Source organism: Zalophus californianus, chromosome 16 (assembly GCF_009762305.2).
Source record: "Zalophus californianus isolate mZalCal1 chromosome 16, mZalCal1.pri.v2, whole genome shotgun sequence".
Lineage (NCBI taxonomy): Eukaryota > Metazoa > Chordata > Mammalia > Carnivora > Otariidae > Zalophus > Zalophus californianus.
The window spans coordinates 41,657,424-41,674,138 of record NC_045610.1 but is presented as its reverse complement, the minus strand read 5'-3'; the positions used below and the strand labels follow the sequence as shown (position 1 = coordinate 41,674,138).

General features: G+C 58.6%; 2 protein-coding genes across 8 annotated transcripts; one reads left to right on the top strand and one right to left on the bottom strand.

Moving 5' to 3' along the window:
* The first annotated feature begins 575 nt into the window (after nucleotides 1-575).
* Nucleotides 576-9,142, top strand: PLEKHH3 (pleckstrin homology, MyTH4 and FERM domain containing H3). 6 transcript variants are annotated; one of them, XM_027625577.2, is made up of 14 exons: nucleotides 1,157-1,269; nucleotides 1,600-1,850; nucleotides 3,235-3,290; nucleotides 3,647-3,726; nucleotides 3,828-4,019; nucleotides 4,105-4,262; nucleotides 4,375-4,495; nucleotides 5,255-5,561; nucleotides 6,116-6,323; nucleotides 6,541-6,677; nucleotides 6,953-7,085; nucleotides 7,276-7,740; nucleotides 8,046-8,237; nucleotides 8,785-9,142. In XM_027625577.2, the coding sequence occupies exons 2-14, from the start codon at nucleotides 1,689-1,691 to the stop codon at nucleotides 8,959-8,961; spliced, it is 2,388 nt and encodes a 795-aa protein (XP_027481378.1). In that variant the 5' UTR covers nucleotides 1,157-1,269; nucleotides 1,600-1,688; the 3' UTR covers nucleotides 8,962-9,142. The 6 variants fall into 6 exon arrangements, 3 of the variants coding, with proteins under 3 accessions (XP_027481379.1, XP_027481376.1, XP_027481378.1); XR_003525242.2 differs by lacking the exon at nucleotides 1,600-1,850 and having other exon boundaries at nucleotides 576-1,269; nucleotides 6,541-6,668; nucleotides 6,888-7,085; nucleotides 7,276-7,715; nucleotides 8,785-8,957; XR_003525244.2 differs by lacking the exon at nucleotides 1,600-1,850 and having other exon boundaries at nucleotides 580-1,269; nucleotides 6,888-7,085.
* A 750-nt stretch (nucleotides 9,143-9,892) lies between these two features.
* LOC113939451 (tubulin gamma-2 chain) lies at nucleotides 9,893-14,715 on the bottom strand. Of its 2 annotated transcripts, none has more exons than XM_035724800.1 (11): nucleotides 14,492-14,715; nucleotides 14,102-14,214; nucleotides 13,750-13,917; nucleotides 13,367-13,435; nucleotides 12,943-13,022; nucleotides 12,401-12,527; nucleotides 11,703-11,789; nucleotides 11,438-11,587; nucleotides 10,890-11,042; nucleotides 10,631-10,792; nucleotides 9,893-10,503 (listed from the first exon to the last, which is right to left on the bottom strand). In XM_035724800.1, the coding sequence occupies exons 1-11, from the start codon at nucleotides 14,538-14,540 to the stop codon at nucleotides 10,306-10,308; spliced, it is 1,356 nt and encodes a 451-aa protein (XP_035580693.1). In that variant the 5' UTR covers nucleotides 14,541-14,715; the 3' UTR covers nucleotides 9,893-10,305. The 2 variants fall into 2 exon arrangements, with proteins under 2 accessions (XP_035580693.1, XP_035580692.1); XM_035724799.1 differs by having other exon boundaries at nucleotides 10,124-10,503; nucleotides 12,943-13,049.
* Nucleotides 14,716-16,715: the final 2,000 nt, after the last annotated feature.

Below are 16,715 nucleotides of genomic sequence, written 5' to 3'. Positions count from 1 at the left end.
GAGTTCAGTGAGCTGTGCGCTCAAAATTAGGTTTTATTTCCGACCTGGGTCTGCACTTCTCCGAGTCTCTGCCTCAGCTTCCTCACCTTAAAAAGGAGGTGACTCAGACCAAAGAATTGGACTACTCCATCCAGGGGCGGAGGGCCGCCCCTAGAGCTGTGCCTGGCGCAGGCAGCTGAAGATCTTTCCTTTCTCAGGGACCCTGAGACGAGACAGGGGTTCAGGGAACAGCAGTCGGGGCCTTCCTCTATGCCCTATGCCCTTCGTTCTCCAAAGCTCCTTCTCCAGAGGGTTTTTAATCTGTTGGTTGGTGAGCCAAGAGTTAAAACAAGGGCATGAAGGCGGGCTTCCGTGACATCACTAGCACTCCGCGCCCGACCTCAGGGACGGGGGTGTGGCTGACATCGCACCGCCTCCTCCCTCCTTACTCCTCTGCTCCTCCCCGCTGTCACCAAGCCAGGGGCACATGATGCAACCCGCCGCGGTTTCAGTGGCCTGATTGGTGGCCGCGCCCGGCGCCAGGCACAGGGATTGGGCAGGGGAGGCTGTGACGAAAACTGCACCCTGCCCTGTAAAGAAGGGAGGAGAGAAAGAAGAGGGAAAGGGGGGGGCCCTCAGAGGGGAGGGGGTTGGGGAGGCGGGGTCCCGGCGCTGTGCTCGCGCCCCTAGCGCGCCAGTCCCGGGGCTGCAGGGAGCGCAGCGCGCGCGGCCCGGGCCCCGGCCACCGGACGCCCTACCGGACACGACCCTCCCTGGAGCTTGGACAACTGCCCACCTCGGACATTGCACCGGACACTGCCCCCCACAGGGCTGGACACTACAACGGACACTACTTCCCAGCTCCGGACATTGCTGCCCGCCCCCCCCCCCCAGCCCTGGACGCTTTCCCCCTCCCCCTCCGGGGGCCCGGACCCCGAGCCCCCCGCAGGCTCTAGCAAGCGACCCCTTGCACCCTAGCGCCAGACACTGCCTCCTCCTTGTCCCCCTCTCCCTTCCCCTCCTCCCGCCGCATCTTTCCCCCGCTGGGGTCGGAGCCCCGCCAGTTTCTCCGACCCCCTGCAGCTCGGCCGGGCTGCCCGCGCCCCCATCCCCCGGCTGCTCGCCCGGATGCCTCTCCCCGGGGGATTGTGGTGGCTCCTCTGCTGCCGTCGAGGCTTTACTCTTCTGCACCGGGACTACGGGGACGGCGAGCTTAGCGGGGACGGGGACGAGGACGAGGACGAGGAGACCTTTGAGCTGCGGACCCCGAGTCCAGCGGGCGGCGGGAGGGTAAGTCCCTGGGGGTTTGGAGCCTTGTCTCAATCCCTCTCACTACAAGCGGCCGTCACGTCTGATCCTGCTCCAGACTCCAGCCAAACGCCGTGCTCTTGGCTGACGGGGACGTGGGAAAGGTTTTTGCCTGGGGGGCCAGGAGCCCCCGGGAGCTCAAGGAGCAGCCCTACTCGGGATGTGCCTGTGGGCCTCGCGCCACATGCTGGGCGCTGTCCACCTGCTAGGGGCCCCGAGGCAGGGGAGGCGTCACGCGTGGCCCGACCTGGCCCTGCCTCTCCCTTCCCCGCCGGGCCCGCGTCCCATCCCGTCTCCTTCCGCCTCCGCCAGCGCCGAGGAATGTGGCGAGGCCGGCTGGGCGGCTCGGACGCCTGGGTCCGCTCCGCTCCCAGTTCGTGAGCGCTGAGTGCTGGGGCCAGATGCCGGAGCTCCCGCCGCGGGGACCTGGGAGAGGGGGAGAAGGCATCCTCAGATTGGGGTCCGTGGCAGGGACCCCACGGAGAGGGAGCTGGGGGCCACGACTCTTCGAGGACCCCTCGTCATTACCCTGCCATTCAAGACAGAACTCTCGGCCCTCCCTGGTGAGGCTCCTGGGGAATCCCTGAGGGGATGGTGAGGGACACTTGGCTCCCCGGTTTTGTGGAATCTCCCCGTGGGGAAACTGAGGCTCTGTTGGTCTGGAAGACCTCCATCCCCTGAGGTCCCCTCCCGGATTCCCCTGCACACCCGCAACCAGACTCCCATGTGCTATGGCCTGGGTCAGGCTCCCATCCCCCGCTCAGGGGTCCCCAGCAGGCCCAGTGGCTCTGTGCCCGGGTGGGGCGGGCTGCGCCGCTGGGGCCGGCGCCAGCACCTGGCGGAGGCGGAGGGCGGATAAATATAGAGGGGGGTGGAGGGAGGGAAGCAGGGGACTGCGATTAGGAGACTTGGTCTAAGAGAATGGTCAGCACCTGCCCCCGCGGTGGTGTGGCTGAGAACTCCTCTTGGACCCTCGAAAAAAGAGGTGGATCTGCGTCCCGGGAAGGCACAGGACCCAGGCGTCCCCAAGCTTCCAGCCTGGGCAGGGTCGGCTCTGTGAACCACGCCATTGCCTCCCTCATGCTCCACCTCCACCCCCCTCCCCCGAGCTTGGGGACAGGTGTCCCTGTCCCCCCTCCCCCACCTCCCCATCCTGGCTTTGACAGTCTGGGCGCAATGGGACCATGGCACAGTTCCTGCCTGACCTGGCTCCTGGATGGGTTTTTGGACTCTCTCAGACCCCAGTCGCCTGTTGAAGTTCCAGGGCAGGGGGGAGAAGGGCAAAATCCTGACTGTACCTCCCCTGGAGAGTGTGTGCCATTTTTCAGCCTGCCCTTCCTGAGCCCTAGCAAAGGGGGAGGGTCTCTGCTTACCGTTGAGTTTCAGGGGTGTCTGTGGGAGGGCATAAGACGTTCTTGGAGAAAGCCATATACTGAAGGAGTCCCTCTTCCCTTTATCCACCTCTGTGCCCACCACCTGCCTGTCTGCCAGCCAATGAAGGGAAAATGAGGAGGGGGTGACTTCCAACAAGAAGGAGCTCCATCCACCTCTCTCTTTTCAAAGATGGGGAAGCTAGGGCCCAAAGACTGAGAGGATCTGTGAAGTTTCCACAGCCAGTTAGTGATTCGAGTTAGTAGTCAGACTGTTAATAGAACCCACGTCTCCCGACTGGACTCCCTGCACAGTGCTCTTTCCACCATATCCCGCCCTGACTTAAATCTTCAAAGGGAAACAGAGACAAGGCGGGAGCCTTGACTTCTTAGCTGGGGCTGTTCTGTAGAGATTGGCAGAAAGGGCTACCTCGTGGCTTCAGCTCTCTCCCTCACAGTCACAACCCCACTCCTTGATTCCTCAATTCCCTGAGCAGCGCTGTCCTGGGGGCAGAAGCCACGGGCATCCTGCGCTGACGGCTGTGATCCTGAGGGCTGCCCCCGCCTGTTTCCCCAGGGCCCCTTGGACGTGACGCTGACTCAGCCGGTGAGGAGCGGGCCGGTCTCAGACAGGTGAGCTCGGCCCCTGCGGCTCAGGGTATGAAGTCCCCAGCCTGTTCCCGGGACCCCAATCCTCGCCGTCTTCCCTCCCGCAGTTGTGCAATAAGGGAGAGGCCTTACGCCGGACGCTGTGGTTTGGCCGGGGTCCCGGGGGGGCGGTCCGACTGGGGGCGCGGGGAGAAAGGGGGGGTCTGGGCTATTTCTGGTGCGAGGTCAGAACGGCCCAGCGGTTCCCACAGCCTGGGGGAGGGGTGTCCAGGCCAGGAGCAGGCTCCCCTCGCGGTCTGGGGAGCCCCGACTGAGGAGCCCCCTGGAGGCGGGGTGCGGGACCGACAGCCTCGCCCAACCCTCCTTCCCATCTGGCCCAGGCTGCAGAGCTGGGAGGAGACACGGAGCCTCATCCCGGAGAAGGGGCCGCCCGAGGAGGACCCGGACGTCGTCGTGAAAGGTGGGGACCCACCTTATGCACTCTGGAAGTCCCAATCCCAACCCTCCCGGGGATAACGTCTTCTCCTGCTCACCCCCTTTTTCTCCCTCCCTTCTCCCCAGGTTGGCTGTACAGAGAGCCCCGCGGAGGAGGGGCTCGGCCCTGGTTGCCCCCGCGCCGGGCCTGGTTCGTGCTCACCCGGGACTCCCTGGACCAGTTCAGTAGCGGCGGGAAGGGGGCGCGGCGCCTCGGGAGCCTCGTGCTCACCAGCTTGTGCTCGGTGACTGGCCCCGAGCGCCGTCCCAAGGAGACCGGTGAGACTTCATGGGGATTCTTGTACCTCCCTGCGCATCGGCCCCAGCCGGCCCTGATTTGCCTTCCACCGCCTCTTTTTCCCAGGTCTGTGGTCAGTGACCGTGTCAGGCCGGAAGCACAGCGTCCGGCTCTGCTCCCCGCGCCAGGCCGAGGCTGAGCGCTGGGGGGTGGCCCTGCGAGAAGTGATCGCCTCCAAGGCGCCGTTGGAGACCCCTACCCAGCTGCTGCTTCGGGACATTCAGGTGTGAAAGAGGGGACTTCACGGAGAAAGCGGAGGGTGGTGGACCCAGAAGATTTCTGAGTTCATGGGGAGCCCCTTTTTCCATCCCTGTGACTCCCTTCCCTGGCTTCTAGGAGAGTTGTGGGGACCCGGAGGCCGTGGCCCTTATTTACCGCCGGAACCCAATTCTGAGGCACACCAGTGGGGCCTTGTATGCTCCACTCCTGCCCCTGCCCTACGGTGTCAGCGCCCCAGGTGAGTGGTGGCATGGCTCCAGTCCCTTGGACGGGGAATCTGAATGCCTCACTTGACACTTGACAAGGGCTTAGAAGTCCAAAAGGGGCCCAGCCCCTCACTTTTCAAAGGACTGAGAATGGAAGCTGACCAGACTGATAGCCAGGGTGGAGGAGAGGGGAGCCAGCGCAGGAAAAAAGTTCCCCTTTGACCACCTTCTCTATGGGTTTCATTCTGACTACCAATACTCCTTCATGAGTTTTTACACGCTATTTTTCATTATACTCTTAAGCCCCTGTCATACTATGTTTACAAGTGCTGGAAAAGCCAGCACTTTGGGAGAATGTGCTGGCCTCATCCAGCCATATCTCTTCCCAAAAATGAATAGTGACCAGTCCTGGTTCTAAAACTAGAAGATTAAGGGGAGCTGGGAGAAGAGCCCTTGTTTCCGGACTCCCCATCCAGCCTGTTTTCTGACCCATGGTGATGGCTCTTAGTGCCCAATTACAGAATCTGGGGTTTGAACCTGTGTCCTTTAGTCAACCCCTGTAGCTCACTAACTCAGAGTGCAGCCTTAGGGGCTCCGGAGGGGGAGGGGCCTGGGAGGCTCTGTGGGGACCACTGCTTTCCCTTCACTCTTCCTGTCGTTCGTACTCTCCCCTCCTTGCCACCCCTGTCCCCTTACACTCCCTCTGACCTTTCCCTGGTTCATGCCTTCCTTCCAGGGCCCAGCTCTGTGTCCCCTCTCCAAACCGTCCCTCCGCCCCCACCCTCCCGCAGGTCCGGGCTACGCACCCTTGCGCGAGGAGGCGGTGCGGCTGTTCCTGGCGCTGCAGGCGCTAGAGGGGGCGCGGCGCCCCGGGCCCCTGATGCAGGGTGTGCTCCAAACCTGCCGGGACCTGCCCGCGCTCCGCGACGAGCTCTTCCTGCAGCTGGCTAAGCAGACCTCGGGCCCCGCAGGGCCCCCCGGGCCCCCAGCTACCCAAGACCCCGCGGCCCTTCGGTACTGGCAGCTCCTCACCTGCATGAGCTGCACCTTCCGGCCCGGGGGAGCTGTGCGGGGGCACCTCCTGGGGCATCTGGAGAGGTGAGGGGGAGGGGCGGGAAGGGAGCTACAGGGCTGGGAGAGAATGACAGGCCTTGCCAAATTGGCGGGTGGAGAACTTCGAGCCAGAGAAGGGAAGAGACTTGACCGCTGCTAATATGTACAGCGTCTTTGTGGGAACGACAAGATCATATCCCACTTTCGGGCGGAGGAATTACAAAAGGCACCCCCCCTCCTTGGGCAAGATGAATTACTAAGGGCTGCTTTTCCTCCGGGCTGAGGCAGTCCAGCCAGGGCTTTTAGGTTGCGGAGCGGAATGGAGCTGAATTTGGAGTTTCAACTCGAAGGAGGACAGGGAGACTTTGGCAAGTGGGAGAGGGAGGTTCGGAGGGAGCTGTCAGGGCCTTTGAAAGTAATTCAGCTCCATGCAGTGCTCCAAGGGTAGATTCAGAAGAGAGCTGGTGGCTACCTTCAAGCAACTTGAGTTGGAAGGGAGGGAATCCATGAGAAGAAAGAAAGGAGACTATAAGAAGGCGAGAGGGAGGGGGAGAAGGAAAGCCCTCTGGGCACTGAACCTGAGGTCTTCCCTAACCCAGGACGGAGCAGGCCCTCCCGGACACAGAACTGGCGGAATACGCGCGCTTCATCAGGAAAGCGCTGGGCCGGACGCGCGGCCGAGAGCTGGTGCCTTCGCTGGCAGAGATTTCAGCGCTGAGCCAACGGCAGGAGCTCTTATGCACCGTGCACTGTCCGGGGGCTGGTGCCTGCCCTGTGGCCATAGACTCCCACACCACGGCGGGCGAGGTAAGGCCAGAAAAGACCCCTGAAACCTCAGCCCCTCCTCCCAGCTTCCCATGCCCGGCTGTCCTGATGCCTGGGCCCTAGGTTTGCCCAAGTCTGAGATGCATCATTTGCATAAGGGTGGGGGGAGGGGTGTCGGGACCGGGAGACCTGAAAGAGCTCTCCAGTTGGCGATACCCCGCCGCGGCCTGACTTTACTCCCATTCCTTCTCCGCCCCAGGTTGCTCGAGAGCTGGTGGGGCGGCTGGGCTTGGCCCGAAGCCGCAACGCATTCGCACTGTACGAGCAGCGAGGAGCCCAGGAGCGAGCCCTGGCTGGGGGTACTCTCATGGCCGACGTGCTCACCAGGTTTGAGAAGTAAATGTCCAGCCCCAGCCCCGCTCTCCGTTAACCCATCTGCCTCTCAGCTCCGGTCAATCCCTGTGCAAACGTTTTCCGAGCGCTGGCCACTTGCCCTGCACAGTCGCGTTTGCTGGTTCACAGAGGGGCCCTGCCCGCGGGCGGTTTGCTGTCGGCTTTCCAGGCGTCCCAAACATATGGTCCCGCTCCTCTCCCCACCCCCGCCAGCGGTGGCCAGCGCCTTGGAGGGGGTCCCGCTTCTGCCTGGCATCCAGTCCTCATCTCTTCTGCAGTTTGGCGGCGGAGGAAGCCGCGCTGGACGACTCGCCGGACTCTGGTTGGGGACTATGTCTGCGTCTTCACGGGCCCCTGCACCCTGAGGGGCTGTCTCCAGACGGTCACGAACTACCTTTCCTCTTTGAGCAGGTGAGCATCTCCAGCATTCACACCCCCCCCCCCAAAGACCCCCTCAGCCTGAACCCCTCACTTTCCGGGCCGTCACATTTAACAGTTAGGGCAACCTCGCGGGAGGCTTTACTCCGACCCAGACCTCAGATTTTGCACCCCCAGGGCTGTTCGCCGCCCCTCCCGCGCTGACACCAGTGCCTCCTCCTAGGCTCACGCTCTGCTGCTGCGCGGCCGGCCGCCCCCGCCCGACGACACGCTGCGCGCCCTGGCGGCGCTGCGTCTGCAGAGCCTGCACCGAGACTTCTCCCCGAGGGCGCCCCTGCCGCGCCTGGACCGCCTGCTGCCGCCCTCCGCCCCGCCGCGGGAGGACCTTCCCCGCCCCGTCCCCAGGCCTCCGCCCTCCGCCGCCCTGCTGGCCGGGGCGATCTGGAGCCCCGGCCTGGCCAAGAGGCGCGCGGAGCGGACCCGGCGCGGCGGCGGCGGGGCCGGCGGCACGGCGGGAAGCGCGGCCAGCGAGGGAGGAGGTGGCGCCGGCAGGGCGGCTGCTGTGCTGGGCGGCTGGAAGCGGCTACGGGGCATGGGCCGAGCTGAGGCCATGGCTGCCTACCTGGCTCTGGCGGCGCAGTGTCCAGGGTTCGGCGCTGCTCGGTATGACGTTCTGGAGCTGAGCACGGTGAGGGGGAGAAGGGAGAGGGGACTCTGGCGGCCCAAGCCCTACACCTCTGCCCCAGAGCCACAGGCCCCACTCTGGGTCGTTTCACTGCCCCCGCCCAGCACAGCTGCCCCTCCCAAACCCCAGGAGTCACACTGGCCCTTGGGCTCTCACCTCTCCGGACCCTTAAGCCCCTCCACACATGCAGTGTGGATCACAGAGGGGACGGGGGAAACTCCCTGCTCACAGCCATCGCCCCCCCCCCCACCAAAAATAATGCTGCAGGGTCCCCTCCTTCCACCCTGACTCTACCTATCTGTCCGTAGGAGCCTGGTGGGGGCACTCCACAGAAGCTATGCCTGGGCTTGGGGGCCAAGGCCATGTCCCTCTCCCGGCCGGGTGAGACAGAGCCCGTCCACAGTGTCAGCTATGGCCATGTGGCCGCCTGCCAGCTAATGGGCCCCCACACCCTGGCACTGAGGGTGGGAGAGAGCCAGCTCCTCCTGCAGAGCCCCCAGGTAAGTGGGAAGAGGGTACGGAAGGAGGAAGGAAGGGAAAGGATGTCAAGAAACATTTTATTAAACACTGAGCTGGGTACAGCTCTAGGCACCGGGGATCCAGCAGTGATCAAAGACAAGCTCAAGGCGCTTACATTAGAGCAGGCTGTCAGACACTCCAGAAGGAATCGAAAACTATGTAAGACAGGAATAAATGCTACCAAGGTAAGGGTGGGGTGACATGAAGAGACTGGAAGGAGTCATAGCATTAGGTAGGACAGTCAGGAAGGGATACTGGAGGTGACATTTAGGCTAGCCACAGGAAGATCTGGGCAACAGCATTCCAGGTAGAGGATATTGCAGGTGGAAAGGCCCCAACAGCATCCTAGAGAAGCAGAAGGACACAAGTGTGACTGGCACATAGTGAGTGAGGGAGAGCGCTGTGGTGAGGAGGAAAAGGTTGCAGGGGGGCAGCTCTTGGAAGGCCCCGGTGAGGAGCCTGGGTGGAAGATGAGACAAAGGAGAACCCAGTGGCCTCTACTGCCCTCTGACCTCTGCCCTCTCTTAGGTGGAAGAGATCATGCAGCTGGTGAATGCCTACTTGCCCAATCCCTCCCCCGAGAGGCCTTGCAGCAGCCCTTCTCCTCCATGCCAAGACCTGCCAGACACCTCCCCTCCCAGCCAGCACCCGGGCCTGGACGAGCCCCAGGGACAGTCTGGCTGTTTGGGGCAGCTGCAGGACTGAGCCTGCCAAGAGGTCACGACCTCCCTTCTGCCTCCAGCCTGGACCTGGACTGCTCTGAGATTTGAGGGAACCATGGACCCTTTTGGCCCTGCAGGGACAGGGCGCACCTCACACCCACGGGCTGCAATGGGTGCAGACAATTTTCTAGTTTGTTTCTTAATTTATTTGTAGAAGAGAAGCAAAAAAAAAAAAAAAAAAAAAAATCCTATTTACACAAACGCTTCCTGTGGGGGTGTTGTCAGTGGGACAAGTTAGAGTCCCATAGCTCAGCACTCCACCCCTGGGGACGCCCACATTCTGGGCTTTTACCAGCACTGAGGGGAGTCTGGACACCACAGGGTTCCACCCTCCATGACCTTCTGGATTTAACCTTCTCCTCGCCAGCAGGCTGCTACAGGGTGCTGGGTGGGGCAGGCAACAGGGCAGTTTTGGAAGCTGGCAATTACCCACACTCACTTCTCCATTGAGTGGCACAGGGGTGGCCTCCTGGCGTCCCTGAGACCGGAAGGCAGTGAGTCATCAGGACTGGCCCTATCCAGTTCCTACCCCAGTGTCCAGCTTCTGGGCCCTCGTTGGGTCCATTTCGGTGTGCCTACTGCTTTGGGTCTGGAATGGAGAGAAGCTTGGGGCAGGATCAGACCCAAGAACTTCTCTGGCACAGATAAACACCTTATCAGGATGGGCTCAGCCCTACTCCTGAGTTCCGTTCCTGCTTTATCAAGTTAGGTTGAATTGGGTTGCGTTCCTAAGGATCTGATAGCCTTGGGCGCTGGGAATCCAGAGTCCCAGGTTTCCTGACCTGCTCAGAATGCTGCAGGCCCTCCTTCCATAGCGCCCACGGCCTACTCCCTGAGTGGAAGAGTCTGGGACAATACTGGTCCACCCTGGGGCAGGAGCTTAGGCACCGAGGACAGAGCAGACCTCAGTAACCCTCTGTAATCTTGAGAGGTAGGGCTGACTCGCAGTAGAGCTGCCTGGTTCTAGGCCAGGTATGCCAATGGAAACAGGGACCACACTGACACCCGGACTACTGGTAGGAAGCTAGAGCAGGTAAAGGCCACATGCCTGGGAACTGGGAGGGAACATGGATCATCCCCCCATATTCACAGACCAAGCCCTGACTACATCCACAACCAAGCTCTGACTATATTCATGACAAAGCTTTATTACTTTACTAGAGCTAAACAAGCATATCAAGGGTCAGGGCAGAGAAGGGAGGAAGTAGGGCCAGTGCCTGGGCTGGAGATGAATCTAGAAAGGTTTTTGGGGAGGGGAATCTGGGTCACAGGGACCAGGCATTATGGGGACTGTCCTTACTGTCCAGGGGAAGTGGTGGGGAGGAAGTCACTGCTCCTGGGTGCCCCAGGAGATGTAGTCTGGCCGCGTGGCTGCATGGTACTCGTCGATGAGTTCCTGCACAACCTCTCTGGACGTGTCCAGCTCATCAAAGTTCTCCTTGAAGATGTCCTCCTTGCGGAACTGCTCCAGGAAGGCCTCCCGCTTCCGCAGCTTGTCATACTGCTGGCAGGAACTTTCAAAGAGCTGAAAGAGATAGAAATCTCCAGGATGGGAACCAGTGCGAGATAAGGGGCTGGAATGGAATGGGGCAGAATGATAAGAGTGGCTAGTGGAACAGAATGGTCAAAGAAGACCAGGAGATTAGGCTCACCGAGGAGATGCTAGTGTGGTTGGCCATCATGAGCCCACTGACCCGGTGGGCCGAAGGCAGGTAGGGAGACTTCCTTGACAGGGCCACCTGGATGCTGGCAGGGCCCCAGGGGATGAAGTTGGCCAGCTTCCGTTCCCGGATCCTCTGCAGACTCTTGTGGACCTGGGGGGAGGGGGTGCACACAACACACAACAGTGGTGGTGGTAGCCTCTCCTCTACCCCGTGGGTTCCAGGGGTGGCACGAAGGGGCCTCACCTACCTGGGTGGGGTCCACCTCCCCCTGGATGATGTTGAGGATGGCGATGTAGCAGTGGTTGGTCTGGCGATCCCGGCCTGTGGACACCATCACGTTCTTGGGCTGCAGCAGCCGCCTCATGACATCCAGGACCGTGGTCTTCCTCACGCTGGCCACCTGAGGGGACAGTGGGCCGCAGGGCCCAGGCCGGCACTCAGGGCACAGTCCAATGCCTGAGCCCCATCAGACTCGGGCTAGTGTGGTCTCTTGGGGAAGTGTGTCGAGACGCAGGTCTACACTGAGCCTCTCTGCTGTGGGACCAGGAACCTTAGCCCTCCTCCGCTCAGCAAGGGCATGCCCCTGTGCGGGAGCGTCAGCAGACCCCCCCCCGCCCCCAGAGCCCGGGCCCTGCGGGGAGCCAGGGGCAGAGGGGAGAGGAGAGCAGGTCAGCGTGGGGTCGGACAGTCTGCACCAGTCCCCGGGAACAGAGCCTCTGGGGGCCTCAAAGGGCAGCTCCTGGGCCAGCAGGGGGAGAGAAAGGCGAGGGGAGGGCCTGCCGGGGCTGCTCCTACCGACTGGTCCGTGGTGAGCGGGGTGTAGCCCGTCATGAGGAAGTGGAGTCGAGGAGTGGGAATGAGCGAGGCGATGAGGCCTATGAGGTCGTTGTTCATGTAGCCGGGGTAGCGCAGGGTGGTGGTGCTGGCTGACATGATGGTGGACACCTGGGGACAGCAGCGCGTGTCATGGGCCTCGGTCCCGGGGAGAGGGCTCCCTTCCCGAGACGACACTCCAGTAAGGAGGGGTTCCAGCCCAGAGAGTCCAGGAGTGGGGGCTCACCAGCTGGTTGATCTGGGAGAAAGACGGGTTCTGGATGTGCAGGCGGTCGGTGGCGATCCGGTTCAGGGCTGTGTTGTCCAGCACCACCTGGGGGGGGACAGAAGAGGGTCACAGCACCTTTTTGAGGAGAAAGTGGGCAGAGAGATAAGTTATTAGCTTAGCCCCCTCTAAATTCCAAAGCCAGGACGTAGGTGTGTTAGCTTTAAAAAGGGGCACTGTCTCAGGGGCATCACAAGACACTTTTCTACCCTCCAGTAAACAAATGGGATTGTCCCCATGTGCCATTCACTGTGCCTAGCTCTGGAGATACATGGCAGATAAAACAGGCACAGTCTGTGCCCCTCACAGAAAAGTACTGTTACAGCCTGAAATATGTGCAAAGGAACTTGACCTTGAATGGGGGGTCAGGGAAGATTTGACTAAGAAAGTGACCCTTGGGCTGAGCATTTAAGCATGAATAGGCATTAAATAGGCTAACTGGGGACATATGTCGGGGGTATACACTTTCTTGAGAGCCTTACTGCCTAAAGGGACTATAAGCAACTTGGAGTCAAGTCCTTAGTTCATAATTTGGGCCACTGGGTATGGCTTTGTTGGTCCTCTGTTCTCTGGGCAGGGGCTTGGGAAGGTCAGGTGTCCATGTCTCACTGGTTTGAGGAGGTGGACCAAAGCCCCCTACTCCCTTCTCCGGTGCTCACCACACAGTCTGCGTTCTGGGTCAGCCTCTTGAGCGTGAGCAGGGAGTTGTAGGGCTGGACCACCACATCGCTCATCTCGTCCTGGTTGGGAAACACTGAGTACGTCTGCACCAGCTTCTTGGGGTACCTGGGGTGAAGAAGAGGGAAAAGGGAAGGTGACACAGTGAATTGGAAGGACTCCCATCATTGCCCATCTTGGTCTTCTCTAGAGCTAACAGGGCCATCCCTTTCCAAGTGCCACCAAGCTCTTGGTATGAAAGGGGGGGCCGGGGCAGAACTGAGTACTCAGAGCCCAGAGCCAAAAAAGAATAAACCTAAAGCATCAAACCCATCAAACCCTTAAGGTCCCTCCTCTCCCTAGACAAACCCCTTCCTGGGTGTTCTTGCTTCCAAGATGCTCCCTGGATGGCCAGGCTCTGTTCCTACCAATGACTCAAAGCCACAGTGCCAGGCCTTCCAGTCCAAGAGAAAAAAAGGGATAAAAAGGAAAGACCTTGCCCATGGAACCAGGGTTAATGCCCTCTCCCCAAACACAGGCTTACCTGTCATTCAGTCGTTCGAGAAGGTAGGAGCCCAGGCCAGAACCTGTCCCCCCAGCAATGGAATGACACAGCACGAAGCCCTGCATGGGGAGGGATGGAGAGGCAGTCTCCAGGGATGTGGGGGAGAGGCTTCAGACTTGTCTCATTCCCCACTCCCAACACACTCATGTCTCAAGGCTTCTTCTGTGTCCATCCAGGCTGACACTCCTTGGGAAGGAAGACTCATGCCTAAGGAGCTGATGCCATCCAGGTTAGGATCTCCTTGAGGACAAGTACTGTACCTTATTTACCTCGATATCTCACAGAGGATACTCAAAAAATAGTTTTGAATAGAACTGCCCCATCACACCACCTGTTAGGTATGTCCTGACCTTTCCCCAGCACTTTTCAGCCTTGTTTTCCCTTCAGCGGGGCAGAGCCTCACCTCTAAGCTGTCACTTCCATCTGCTTCTCGGTCTATGATGTCAAAAATGTCTTCATGGATTTTCTCGCCCTGTAGAGAGAGACATGGGAGGGAGGGTCAGGATGAAGGTTCTGGGGAGTATCTCTTTTCAGCACCAAGAACTTTACCCTGGGACACTGCTGCTACCCTCGAGCAGAGCCTCAGCCGTGACCCTCCACCCAAAAAAGCTACTTTGCAAATGATTTGCAGTCTGCATAAACCTCTCCCTGGCTGTCCCTCTTGTCAGGGTATCCCTTCGTCTCTTATTTATTGTCACTATGGTCTAGTCAAATCCCCAGGCTGCCTGAGCCTGCCTTGCCCTGGGGAGGAAACATCAGGGGTTTCTGGGATGGTCACCCAGATACCTGTGAGAATCCACTGGCCCAGTTGTTGCCAGCCCCTCCACCATGCTCCGACAGGTAGATGTTCTCTGGGTTGTAGAGTTTAGCATAGGGGGAGTTGAGGATGGAGTGGATCACTCGGGGCTCCAGGTCCAGCAGCACCGCCCTGGGGATGTAGTGCTCATCGTCTGCCTGTCAAGGGGCATCCAGCAAGGGGGCCCGATCAGCTAAGGCCCAGTCCTCCATCCTCCCAGCTCTGGCTCCTGTCTGCCCGCCCCTCCTCAAGCCAGCCGCCCTGGCTCTTCTGCCCAGCGGGTTTCCCGGTACCAGGCCTCTGCCCTTCCCTCAGACCCCCTGGCCAAGTCGCTGGGGGCACCTGGTAGAAAAAGACGTCCTTGCGGTCAGTGCCCTCGGTGGCGAACTCCTCCACGATGCCCTCGGGGCTGATACCATGCTCGGCGCACAGCTGTTTCCAGAACTCGAACCCAACTGGGGGAGGGGGAGAGATGCCTGGGTCTGCTAGTCACAAGGCCTCAGGAGCCCAGGGTTAGGCTCAGAGGCTGTCACACTCAGAGGCTGCACCCAAGACACCTGATCTGGGAGCTGTCACAGGCCAGGCGCGGCTCTCCATCTGGGACATGTTCATCATGCGCAATAGGGCAAGGGATTCATGGAAGGGAAAGGGGGACTGCAGGATGCCAAGCACTGGGTGGGACCCGAAGGGGCAGAACCAGAGACTGGAGGGGCCCGGCGCTCGCTCGCTCACTCTGGTTGCCGCACTGGCCCAGCTGCAGGGTGATGATCTCCCGGGGCATCGCTCTTCAGCCCTGCCCCGCGGGAGTCACGGGGGAGACGAATGCCTGGCAGCCCGACTCGCAGGACGTGGGGAGCGCGCGCTCTCTTCGTCTTTTGACGCGAGTGCTCGGTCTGCGCCTGTGCAGTGCGGGCCTCCCCGCTGCCGCCGGGCCGAGGAGCTCAACCGGGACATCATTTCCCCTACACTTACAGCTGGAATTCGGCACAGGCGCAGTGTGAGGCCACGCCCCCCTCTGCTCACACCCCCTCCCTCCCAGCTCCGCGCCTGCGCGGTGAGACTTGTTGGGGAGGCGGGGAGTAGAGACCCGGGTGTCGGGGCGGGGAGGGGCGGACCAGGTGGGCCCGGTCTTCAGGGCGTTGCGGTAGGTAAGCCGGTTGGTGGCTCTTTTGGACAGAGGGGCTGGGTTCAAGCCAGTCTTTTTTTTAATTTCTATTTTTTTTAAAGATTTTATTTATTTATTTGAGAGAGAGAATGAGAGAGAGCACAAGAGGGAAGAGGGTCAGAGGGAGAAGCAGACTCCCTGCTGAGCAGGGAGCCCGATGTGGGACTCGATCCCGGGACTCCAGGCTCATGACCTGAGCCGAAGGCAGTCGCTTAACCAACTGAGCCACCCAGGCGCCCTTTAATTTCTGTTTTTAAGTTAAATCTACCTAACATAAAATTTACCATTTTAATCATTTTTAATTGTACAGTTCTGAGGCATAATGTACGTTCACACTGTTCTGCCACCATCGTTGTCATTCATCCCCCAGAACTTTGTCACCTTCCCAAAATGAAACCCTGTACCATTAAATAGTAACTCTCCATCCTCATCCCCATCAACAGCCTACTTTCTGTCTCTACAATTTTGACCAGGCATTTTTTTTTTTTAAAGACTTTGCCCATTTATTTGACAGAGAGAGACAGTGAGCGAGAGAGGGAACACAAGCAGGGGGAGTAGGAGAGGGAAAGGCAGGCTTCCCGCCTAGCAGGGAGGCCGATGCGGGGCTCGATCCCAGCACCCTGGGATCATGACCTGAGCCAAAGGAAGCCTTTGCTTAACCACTTAACCAAAGCCTCAGCTTAACCACTGAGCCACCCAGCCACCTCATTGACCAGGCATCTTATATAAGTGGAATTATATGTATTTGTCCTTTTGTGTCTAGCTTATTTCACTTACCATAATGTCCTCAGGGTGACTTCATGTTATAGCATGTGTCAGAATTTCATTCTTTTTTAAGGATGTATATTATTCCATTGCATGTATATGCCAAATTTTGTGTTTATCCATTCCTCTGTAGGAATGCTTCCACCTATTGGCTATTGTGAATAATTCTGCCGTGAACATGGTTGTACAAATAAGTTTGAGTACCTGCTTTCAGGTATTCATTATCCTGGGTAGACACCCAGAAGCAGAATTTCTGGATCATATGGTAATTCTATGTTTAATTTTTTGAGGAATTCCTGTACCATTTTATAGAGTGGCAGCACTATTTTATTCCCACCAGCAATGTGCAAAGGTTCCAATTTCTCCACATCCTCACCAACACTTGTTACTTTCTATTTTTTGTTTTGTTTTGTTTTATAATAGCCATCTTATTGAGTGTGAAGTGGTATCTCATTGTGGTTTTTGTTTTATTTTTTAAAATTCTTTTAAAGAAAAAAAATTCTCTTAAAGATTATTTATTTGAGAGAAAGAGAGGGGGGCGGAGAGGGGCAGAGGGAGAGAGAGAATCTCAAGCAGACTTCCTGCTGAGTGTGGAGCCCAAAAAGGGGCTCCATCCCACAACGCTGAGATCAAGGCCTGAGCCGAAATCAAGAACCTGACTTGTGGCTTAACCCCCTGAGCCACCCAGGTGCCCCTCTGTTTTACTTTAAATTACAGAAAGTTTTAAACATACAAGCATGATTTTGTATTTTTATTATATGTTTTTTCTGTTTTGAATTTTTATGTAAACGGTATCAGAGTATACTAGCCTTTTGTAACCTGCTTTTTTCACCCTACATTAGATTTTTGTGATTTAGCAATGTTGATACATGTAGATTTATTTCATCGTTTTTAACTGTTTTGTAGTATTTCACTGGATGAATAAAATAGTTTATTCTATTCCTACACAGGGATGATTAGATTGTTTCTACTTATCCCCTATTACATAGAATGAATACAGGATTGGTCACTTCTGAACATGAAGTT